Source organism: Chinchilla lanigera, unplaced genomic scaffold (assembly GCF_000276665.1).
Source record: "Chinchilla lanigera isolate Chin_1 unplaced genomic scaffold, ChiLan1.0 scaffold00097, whole genome shotgun sequence".
Taxonomy (NCBI): Eukaryota; Metazoa; Chordata; class Mammalia; order Rodentia; family Chinchillidae; genus Chinchilla; species Chinchilla lanigera.
This window is the reverse complement of record NW_004955498.1, coordinates 7,217,506-7,228,239: the sequence shown is the minus strand read 5'-3', so window position 1 is coordinate 7,228,239 and position 10,734 is coordinate 7,217,506. Positions and strand designations below refer to the sequence as shown.

Sequence of the window (10,734 nt, the reverse complement as noted above, 5' to 3'; positions counted from 1 at the left end):
TACCACCACGGAGGGCTGGTGCAGCTTGGACCAGAGACACCCCATGGTTGCATCTCAATGCACACAGAGAGCTGGGAGTCTTTGGGCCAAGCTCACGCTCCCCCCACGTGGAGGCAAGGCCATCGCTGCCTTCTGAGCACTCTCCGACCCTTGCCGTCTGCAGAACTCAGGGAGCCCAAGCAGGACGAAGCCTGAGTATTGTGTCCCATCCACACAGGACATGCGCAGACTCCTCCCTTCTACCCATCTCCCAGCTTTGAAGCCAAGCAGGGCATCCTTAGGGCAGGGGACACCTGCACTGGTAACCAGGGATCAGAGGACAAGGAAGTTGCTAGCCCAGACAGGTGACAGATCTTACCTCAGCCCAGGGGCATGGGTCAGGAGATCTTGTTACATTCCATGGGACAAACTTCACAGCCCAGGACACCTCTGCCTCCTGCTCAAAACAGGCTTGAGCTATTTTCTTACCTACAGTCTGACTTGGACAACCAGGTTGGACTCACAGCCATTCACACATCCAGAGACGCAAAATGGATTGGGACAGAATGTGAAAGGATGCCATTTGCTCTTTATTATTATTATCTTCTGGTACAGAAAGAGACAAAAGTTAACAGCTAAACTCAACAATTGTAAACAGAGCAGAGAGCGAGAGATTAGAAGCAAGTTCGCCAGCTGGTCCCAGGCTCCAGTGAAATCCTGACAGATTACTGAAAGGACAGATTTTCCAGTTGACGTGGGTCAACACATGAAGATGAGCACAGTTGAACGTGGTACCAAAAGCAATCAATTTCATGGTAATCATGTCCGTCAGCTCAGCTGCACGTATCAGAGTTGCCACTGTCACAAACTCACAATCGTAGAGTGAGCTAGCAGATGTGTTCAGGCCTGGGAAAGTGGCATCTGCGAGCGGAGGAGATTGATTGGGAGCAGAAGCACAGCTGGGGATGGGTCCCCACCTTGGGTATCTGTGTGAATGTTCAGCCCGCTCGGACACCAGTACAGTGGAAAAACTGTGGCGGCCTTGAGCCGCAGGGTGTGTGGTGTTCCGATATCTTTGTCTCAGAAATTCTTGCTAGAGACGGTGAGAGAGACTCACTGCCCACAGCCCATGAAAGGAAAAACTCCTGGCCTTTGAATATTCAAGGATGAATGATGAGAGCAGCCAGTCTGCTAGTGCAACATTTGCTTTACAGAATACTTAGAAAGACACGTGCTTGTGTTTAGATTGCACTCAAGTTCACAAACGATATTATTCATAGGATGAATACAGGAGCGGAGGAAAAGGCTGCGCTATCCAACATCCCCATGATGGAGGGCGAAGAAGGAATCACCCTTCCCAGGGGCCTTACGGATTCAAATTGCTGAACCCCAAAGCAAAAGGCGTGGCGAACGGACTCTTAATACCTTGAGCCTTTCCTTTGAAAAAAGTACTTGTTTTAAACTGGATTCCTCTTACACAGAAGACCCTGAAATGGATCCAAGCGGCGAATCTTTCCATATTTTTATGTCATAAGGATCACAGCTACTGTGAAGTATTTGAAATTATGATTTTTTTCCCCTCTAAGTTTTGAATTACTGGGTTTCGGATTAATGGGCTTTTACTGTCGTTCCAAGCAGTCTGATTACAGCATTTTTTAATTAGCTAATTATACTGATTAGTATTAGCAGACGACAGTGGGGAGGATGTGCTTGTTTCTGGATCGGCGAAATCCCGAAACGGAGTCTTCCGCCTCAGCAAGGTGCACCTAGCCCAGTGGCTCACCCTTGTCCCAGAAAGACAGATCTTTTCTCCCTCATCTTGCTCTCACTCACAAAGCAAAGCTAGAGGCAGTGTTGACGTTTTTCTTCTCCTGGGATGCCATCTGGGTGACAAAAGACCAACTCTGCCTGGGGACTGGGAGTCTTCACTCACCGGAAGAGGGGAAGCAACTGGCTCCAACGACTTAACAAAAAAGACACTTTCCTGTCCCAAATTCCTCATACTTGGGTATCAAAAACACACTGTCCAGCACATCAGGCAGAGCCCCGTTTTCTAAGCACCCTAAGGAATTCACACTAATGGCAGTGGATTGGCAAGTAGAAGTGGAGGCCTCGGCCTCCTGGGTGCGACTCCTCAGCCTCAGCCAGGGCGCGAGGCAGCTGTGTCGGGGTGCACATGCCAGGCACCTAGCACCCCGCTCTTACTCTTGTGCTTTCATTTGGAAAACCCGAGGCGATGGGCAGTGGGGAAGGGGCAGGACTGTGATTGTTGTTTTTAAAAAGTCTTAAAAAGTTTTTGGTTGCAAACAAGTGACGGTTCTATTTCAATGAATTTTTCAAGCCTTTTCTTCTTCTTGAATGAAAAAATATCTAAGTGACTAGCCCACCATTTCCAAAGTCAATAGTCGCACATTTTTCTGCGAAAGAAAAGTAGGAAGGAAAAGAAACGGAGGGAGGGAGAAGGAAGGAAAGAAGGAGGGAGGGAAGAGAGAGAGGGGTCCTAGGAGTGGTCAGAGTGCCCTCAGCTACAGAACAGGAGCAAAGAGGATGGAGCCTTGTGCCACGAGGGGCATGTGGGATCCCCCAGGGCAGTGCTGCTTCATCTTCTTCCAAAGCCTTTTGAGGGGGGACAGAAGGCAGTGACTTTGGGGGTTCCAACAGCTAACCTCGGCTTTCCTCTCAAGGCCCTGTCATGAGGCTGCCCAGCCCCGGGAGGGAGGGCACATTCCTCCCTTCAGACCGGATCCCTCCTGCTATAAATATAGCCGAACACCGGCTATTGTTTCAGGTAAGCAATGAGAAAAGGCAACGTGCACACATGTATACACATATACACACGCACACACACACGTCCCGAAACAACAAAAATGTGGCTACTGAAGTGTTAACATCATATCAAATCAACATTCATACAAAGACAGTTTGAAAAGCTATGTACAGGGCATTCATCAAAGCCAAGTATGCACCACGAGGCGCTCTGCCCGTTGTGTGTACTGCAGTCCTTTCTCCACTGGAAGCTGCAAACGCTGTCCCTGGCCCTCGGCACAGCCCCGCCGGGGAGAGCTCCCATAAGGGGAGCCTAGGTTACAGACCCTAAGGAGCAGCCTCAGGTTCTCCCTACAGCCATTCCTCAGTCCTGAGGGAAGCACACTGCCCTCGGGCCAGTCCCAGGCTTAGCTTCCTCAGGGCTACCCAGCCTCAGGCTGCCGGGCAGATGCCTGAGGTGTTGGCCTTCCTTGGCACACTCCCTCTGGCTCTGGTCAGGGGAAGGAAGAGAAGCCTTTTGCAGGTCACACTTGGGCACCTGCTTGAGAATACACTGGGAGAGCTGGGGCTAGCCCCAAGCTTCTAGCTTCTTGAGGCCCTCCAACATGGCCAACATGGGCCCTGGCTCCATCATAGAAAAAGCACAGGCCTTCTAGACCAAAACGCCCTTCATGAGGAAGGGCACAAGTATAGTGCTACAGGCTCAGGGGAGAGGAGAAGGAAGGAAGGAAAGTGGAACGCCGCCTGGTAGGCATCTCTGGCATCACAGAACTTGGGGAAGGCTGGAGGGCACGGAAAAGGTGAGGCAGGAGGCTGACTCCTCTCAGGCTGAGACTCTATATCAGAGGCAGATGAGGCGCTCAGTAAAAATGGTCCCTTGAAACCTGCACAGTTCTAGAAGCATCTTTCCAAGGGCAAGCCTCACTGCTCTGAGGGGCTCCAAGCACTTCACGAGCAATAGCCCAGTCAGCCTCCGATGGGCCTGTGAGGTAGGGGGAAGGATGGAAACCCTCGTGGCGGGGTCCAGTTATCCAAGTGGGATAGGAAACAAACCTCTTGACTGGAAACACAGGCTGGGGACAGTCCCCAGGTCCCTAGGGGCCTCCAAAAGTTATCTGTGGCCTCAGGCAGGGCTGCATTCTAGGAATGAGCCCTCGCCTGCCTCCGAGAGCCATTCAGACAGGAAGCGTGCAGACTCAGTGGGTTTGAAATTGCTGTGGCTGCCAAGAGACCCTCACTGTGCACTGTTTTGGGCCCCACAGAAGGTTGCTACATTTTTTAAAGCACCACAGGCCAGGAGGACAGAGATGGGGGAGGCGAGAGGTGGTATCGTCAACATCTTTCATGCAGTTGATGACAGTTACAGAGCACGTCACCTCTGTCTAACTGCTGTCCCAAGCCTCACTAAAATCGGACCAGCACCTGGCTATGCCAGAGCAAAACCTGGATAGACCTTCAACCCCGGGTCATGGCTCCTCCACAAAGAGAGTTTTAAAGAGACGTTTTAGGCTCCTCTCCCCACTGGGGCACCAACGTCAAGGGGAAATTATCCACCTGAAGTTCAAGTTCCACACACCCATGCACAAAAAGGGAAGTATCCTAAAAGTTCAAAGCCAGAGAGCTCAGGGCCGAGGAGGCCAAGCTCAGGGATTTAACCAGCCTCTGGATGGAGAAACCACACAAGGAGGAAAGTTTCACTCTGTTCTAGCCTACGCCCTTGACTACTCAGAGGCCTCAGGCTCCAGGCAGCGCTCGGTTTTCCCCAGGACGAAGTGCTCCGGGGAAAGTGGGCTCCTGCCGCTGGTTCTAGCACAGCAGGTACACAGATCTAGGGGGGCCAAGCTCACCAAAAACAGGATGGCAGAGTTCACGTGGGCCCCTTGGTGACTATAAAGGAAGAAACTCTGCCACCCAGCGCACTGCCCCGAACCCTTCACGCACCCTGTGTTCCAGCCGGGTTGCCGCAGGCCTGGTCAGGAGTGAGGGGTGGGTGTCAGGGGAGAAGCCTGTCACAGAACTGTGCAACTGATTTCCTTCAGTTTCCAACACGCCATGGCCCAGTGGCTGCTCTTTGGTTCTACGGTGTTCACTACTTGTTCTTTGTTATTACTTGGTTTGTCTGTTGCACAATCCTCGGCCCTGTCCTCGCATGAGGAGGACAGGGAGCACAGAACTGCGGAGGAGAAGGGGTGCTGCAGAGCTGGCTTCTCTCCCTCTCCTCTGTGGCCTAACGCCCAGGCATAGACAGGCCACCACCCCAAGGCCCAGGTAGCCGAGCCTGGGGACATTCTGGCCACAGTCAACACAACGGGGTGATTCCTTTGGCATAAGAGAAGCCGTCCCAGATGGGAGGACAGGACAGGGGGTGTGGGGGGCTTCCAGAAGAGTCGGTAGCTCTTCTCAGGGGGCTTGAGTCATGCACATTCTGTACCCCTGCCCACCCTACCTGTCTCTGACAATTGGCTTCCTAAAAATCCACGGTTAGGGAATTATTTGGCAACAAGGAGGCTAAGGCTGTTTTGTGGTGGCAAACAAAGTCTTTCCAAAGTTCCAAAGCGAACAGGAAACCTCTGAAAGAGGCTTCCATCCAGGCCGGGACATGGGCCTCACTACTTGTCTGCGCCAGGGCTGGCGGCCACTATCTCCTCGTACTTCGGGGGCGGGTCACTGTATGAGACACTGGCTTCCTCACTGCTTCCTTCCTGGGGTGCAGTCACCTCCTCATAGGACGGTGGAGGGGTGGCACTAGACAATCTGGTGAGAGAGAGCTCTGGGAGGTAGAGGGTGCTCTCCAGCCGGACTGTGGCTCTGCTCCCCCGGTTGGGCCCCAGCATCACCTGCGGAGTGCTCCCCACCTCCCGGTGCCCAGAGGACTCCCCCTGGCTGTGCACAGTGCCCCGGTACACCATGACCCGGGGCAGGCTATGCCCGGCGCGACTGGCTAGGTACCGGTTCTGAGCATAGGAGGGGTGGTGACGGGTTGCTTTCTGTAGCTGGCACCTCCAGATGATAAACAAGGCGATGACAATCAGCAGCGCTACCCCCAGAAGAGGCACGACCACGTACATGGCGTCAGAGCTCTGTGAAGGGTCTCGGACAGAGTAGACTGCATTCGGGTACCCCTTCCAGAATTCCATCTGCAAAAGAGGAAGGGTGGCTCACACCTGCAGAAGAGGATGAGTGGACGCGAGAGAATGCTGCGAGCCAGGCACTCCTTCTTGCTCCAGAGGGACCCAGAGGGACCCAGGAGGAGAGCTGGGCATCCCACCCTGCTGCCCCACCAGCCTCACAGAGCTCTCAGTGAGGCCGCTGTAAGAGCTGAGGACAGAGGACAGTGTTCCCAAGTGAGGAGCCCCCCGAAGGCAGGCCCTGGAACCCTATCCCAGTCTAGTCCCAGGGCACTGGTCCTAGGCTCGGTGGCTTTCTTTCCTTGTTCCACCATGTTTGAGGTGCCCAGCCTGTTGGCCTTGTGCTTCCTCTCCTCCCCAGACCCAGCCGCTGGAGGGGGTACATGCCGTTTTCTCCTTGTTCTCAAACACCTCCTTGACCTCCTCGTAGCTGCAGATCTCCTCCATGCACTCGCGCTCGATGGTGCCCTGGCGCAGCTCCTCCAGGAATTCATTGGCCCGCGGGAAGCGTTTCAGAACAGAATGGGCATTCTTGGCCTCCAGAAACACTGAGGAGAGAGCCCCATACAGGGCCGGAGTGTGGAGGTGTCCAGAGCCTCTTTCAGCCCAGGCTGAGTCAGGGACTGGGACACAGTCACGGAGGGAAAGCAGGCAAAACAAGCGGCATGACAGCAGGCTTCGACCCGAGGGACAGAGTTGAAAGGGACAGAGCACGGACATTCCATACCACCAGGCTCTTCCTATCTAGAACACGGGGGCCCCAGCAGGGTTCAGGCCCTCACTAATATAGGGAAAATGGGAACCAGCCAAGAGAAGACCACATTGCACAGGAACAAGAGTCAGAATTTTGAGTACCATAGTTGTCAGTGAATAAATATCCAGGTTCCTCTGCATTTAGCTCGAAAAGGGGCAGTCGGAACCCTTGTTGTGATAACTAATCCCTCTCTGAGGCTGACACTGTAAGACTAACAGCAGGTAATGCCATAGGACCCCACAAGGGCAGCATCCCGCCACCTGAAGTGGCCCCATGTGCCATCACGTCAATTGGCATCAGTGGTCTCACTTGGGTCAGTCCGGTACAAAGCCCGGCTGAGCTGGAAGCACACAGCTGAGCGTGCTCTCAGAATGAATGGAGGCAGTAGGGTCTACATGGAGAGTCTACGCACTGAAGATTGGGCCAGACTCTTTTGAAGGCATGGACCGAGCCAAGGCTTCAGAGGGTGGAGGAAGAGAGAATTTTGCTCCAGGTATTTACATGTCGGATGCCCCTCAGTGCCCAGGCTAGTGTTAGCCGTGCCCCTCCCATGCCATGTGGCCTGCCATGTCCGTGTGCCTACGGAGCCTGGTAAGTGCATATCTCCAGGCGGCAGCATGCTCCTGTGGGAGTCCAAGGGTGAGCAGAGCCTGCTGCTCAGCCGATTATAGACAGTGGCCACGGGCTCCCCGAGAGGAAAGCTAGGAAGGTCTTGAAAGAGGGATGTGTGCCTTGGCCATGAACCTCCCCCCACTCTGCTCAGCCGGCAAAGACTCACCTGCCATGATGCTCCCTCAGCTCCAGAGTCTCACTTGCCTGGACGGGAAGAAAAGCAGAGCTGTGGTGAAATCACAACCAGAAATTTCCATGGCACCATCTTCACCACGGGCTGTGACCCCCCAGACCGGGTCAAAAGGTCCACGCAGTACCCCCCTCCCATGAAGCACCTCTGTGCAGCCACTCATACCTCAGGTTGCTTCTCATTCTACCCCTAAGCTCTTCTCCAGAGCTCCCCAAGGCCCAGTAGAGCCCCCGGCAAACCTTCCTCTATTTCCCCCAAGAGCACACCCTGAGCGTCCAGAGAACCCAAGGGTTGACCTTTTCTTTAAGAAAACTCCTACAGGCGGAGCCTCCCTCCTCACTGCCCTCCATAGAGCTCTGCACCTTTGAATCAAAGAAGACCTCAGAGACAGATGCAGAAAGGAAGGCCAGTGATGTGGAGTGGGGGTGGGAGGAGGCAAGGTCAAGCAACTGAGCTGCGACACAGGCAGGACCTGACCTGATCACAACGGCAACTCCAGAGCCCTCCAATGGCAAGCTCATTCCCTGAAAACCAAGCATAATGCCACAGCAACAACCATCTCAAATGTCCAGGCCCATCTGGAACTGGCCTACGATGGCCTTCAGTGGACACCTGTTCTGCAGGATCAGAGCCTCTATGTGCGACAACAAGCAGATCCATTAGGTACAAACAAATCCACGTGACCTTTTGGGTTTGTCTTCACTAGACAGGGTGGCGAGATGCCCAGGCTCCTCTCGAAGCAGGAACCGCTCCTCTCTTTTCTCTAAAAATCACTGTAGCAGAGCACCAAGATGTGGATTTAAATGATCAGGACTGGGGATGTGGCTCATGCTAGAAGTCTTGCCTCGTACATGTGAGGCCCTGGGTTAGATCTTCAGACACACACACACACACACACACACACCCTGAGATGCTAACCAGAAGAGCTGCCTGTCATGTAAGCTCCTATCCCAAAGCCTTTCTCCTGCTAAAACCCTCTCTGGTCAGGATTCGAACCCTGGGCACAGCACACTACTCTCTCTGCCCTTCTTTGCAAGACACATTTCCATGCACACACATCTTCTGGACAGCTGACCAAGCTATCCACATCTGGGAGCAATCACCACTGCTTCCCTCCCAGGCAGAAGCTCGTGTTTTATGACTAACGGGACGCAACACACGCGAGCTGTGTAACCCATTACACTGCCCTTTTTGCTCAGGCTGCCAGGGAATTCAGTGTTAACACAGACTTTGACGCACAGGCGCCCTGATGGCCCAGCTGTTGGCCACAGACGCTTCTCTCCTCGAACTAGGTACAGTTTTCTATTCATGTTTTCAGAGCTTCATCGTGCACTTCTAATACGGCCTCTAATCCTTTTGGCAAACAGGTAGGATACAACGGATCACCGACAACGAAAGGGTAAACAGCGCATGTCCCATCCAGATGGTGTCCCATGTCACCACCTGGTCTCCCATGTCACAGGGGCTTCCTCTTTTGAAGCATGCAACAATCCTATCAAAAACTCTCAACATGGGAATGTGAATCTGCCAAAGATGGAGTTCCATTGTGAGAGAAATGGCCCCTGATGCTCCTAAGGGCAAAGGCCGGATATTATCTCAAAAGTCTCCTTCCCTGTGGGTCTCAGACAGGTGAGTGGCGAGGGTGTGGAGGTGGAGTGCTCAGCAGCAAGGAGCTTCAGGTGAAGGAAAATGGAGTCTGTGTCTCGGTGCGAAAAGAATGAGTGAAGGCTTTACTAATAATGGAAGAAAGAAAACGTTTCATTGCCTACCAAAAGAGAATTGCAGAGCTTTAATTTTTTTACACGGAAAAAATTACATAATAGCTTCCACATAGCCATCTTTTGTCCCAAACACGCAGACTTGGGAGCTCCCAAATGCGTATGATCCTGGCACCTGCCAAAGTCAGTAATTCATTTTTCAGCTCCAGAGAAGCCAGGATCTCCCCAAAACAGCTCGCATGCATGGCATCGCCCCCTCCATTAGTGATTCTGTAGCCACCATCACTGCTGCCACAGCCTGCCAGGAGGCCTCTTCCCCCTCCCCAAAATTTAGCGCCTGCTTCTTTTCCCTATAAATACTCCATCAATAGGCAGTTACTATGGCAACAGTGAAGAAGCCAGGGCTCCACGACAGAGAACGCTGCTGCAGTCACGCATGTACATGTCCCTCCTGCCCCTGGTGGGTGCTGGAAAGCTGGCTGGAGGCTGGAGGAATTTTTAACCCCGTCCCCACAGGAACACAGCTGAATGCCCACAGCCAGGAGGGGAAGCGGGGGCAGGGAACTGGCCACCACGGAGACCTCCCTTAACCTTACCCAGGGTGGAACCCTCTGAATCACACCACCGTGGGACCCAGCTCCCGAAGGCCCTCACACCGGGACTGGCGGCCACCAGAGCACCTGGTGTCCTGAGACGTGGCCTCCAAGCCACTTCTCCAAATCCCGGCCCTTTTTACTTCCATCACTCAGAACTGATTGCCAGGAAAGGGTTCCCTGATCTCCAAATCTCATGACTCATCGACCCACCCAGTGACAAGGCAACTCCCAAATTATGCTCAAAGTCAAACTCTGGGCCCCTTGTCCCCTTCCATTCACGCGAACCCTGAAAGTGCCTGTCCTTCACTCAACACCAGCGCCCTGGCCAGCAACTCCTGCTTCTGGCCCAGCCACACTCTTCTCCCGGGTCTGCTGGGGACCCCAATGCCTTGGCCGGCCGGGCCTCCAGACTCCCCCTCCCCAGCAGTGCCCCATGCCCAGCTCCGTGGCTTTGGACACCAAACCGTGCCCTCGGGGCCGGGACGCCCAACCCAAACGGCCTCACCGTTCTCCGGGCCCAGGAGGCGGCCGCCCTGCTTGCGCACGCAGCCCGCCACCTCGCTGCTGCGCCTCTTCCAGCAGGGCCCCTGTCCCCGCCCACCTGCTCCCCGCCGGCCAAGCCCCCGGCCCGGCCCAGCCCTCCCCACCCACCCGCGCTCCCCGCCCAGCTGCCCTCCCACCGCCCCAGGCGCCGGCTCGCTCTCCGGGCCAGGGCCAAAGTGCGCCGGGCGCCCCCGCCCCTCGCAGCCAGGCGCCCAGGCCTTGCCCATTACCTCGGCACCCCCCTGCCTGTCCCCGCTCTCCTCTGGGGGCTCCGCCGATGCCCGCCCCCCACACCCCGCCGCGCCAGGTCTGGCCTCGCGCCCCGCGCCTCGAGCGCCACCCAAGAGCGCCACGACCGCCGTGCCCCGCTCGCCAGGCCGCGATGGTCGCGCTGCACCGCGCACCAGGCCTCCGGGCCAAGAGAGGAAGGAGGGGTGGGGGCGACGAG

The 10,734-nt window shown here is 54.9% G+C and overlaps 2 protein-coding genes across 3 annotated transcripts in view; both read right to left on the bottom strand.

The window, feature by feature from the left end:
* Positions 1–554: 554 nt before the first annotated feature.
* Prrg3 (proline rich Gla (G-carboxyglutamic acid) 3 (transmembrane)) lies at positions 555–10,690 on the bottom strand. 2 transcript variants are annotated; one of them, XM_005406443.1, is made up of 4 exons: positions 10,517–10,690; positions 7,406–7,443; positions 6,261–6,421; positions 555–5,882 (listed from the first exon to the last, which is right to left on the bottom strand). In XM_005406443.1, exons 2-4 carry the CDS (start codon positions 7,410–7,412, stop codon positions 5,355–5,357), a joined length of 696 nt encoding a protein of 231 aa, XP_005406500.1. In that variant the 5' UTR covers positions 7,413–7,443; positions 10,517–10,690; the 3' UTR covers positions 555–5,354. The 2 variants fall into 2 exon arrangements, with proteins under 2 accessions (XP_005406500.1, XP_005406499.1); XM_005406442.1 differs by lacking the exon at positions 10,517–10,690 and adding an exon at positions 10,249–10,335.
* Positions 10,019–10,734, bottom strand: part of LOC106146845 (collagen alpha-1(III) chain-like) — a 7,243-nt gene continuing 6,527 nt past the window's right edge. The window contains exon 3 of the mRNA XM_013505531.1: positions 10,019–10,695. Coding sequence (XP_013360985.1) covers positions 10,019–10,695 — 677 coding nt within the window. The remainder of the gene's footprint in view (positions 10,696–10,734) is intronic.

Excerpts from the sequence above, each read along its gene's own strand:
- Prrg3 (XM_005406443.1), bottom strand. Across the intron at positions 5,883-6,260 it reads TTGAGAACAAGGAGAAAACG|ATGGAATTCTGGAAGGGGTA; the intron begins GCATGTACCCCC and ends CCTCTTTTGCAG.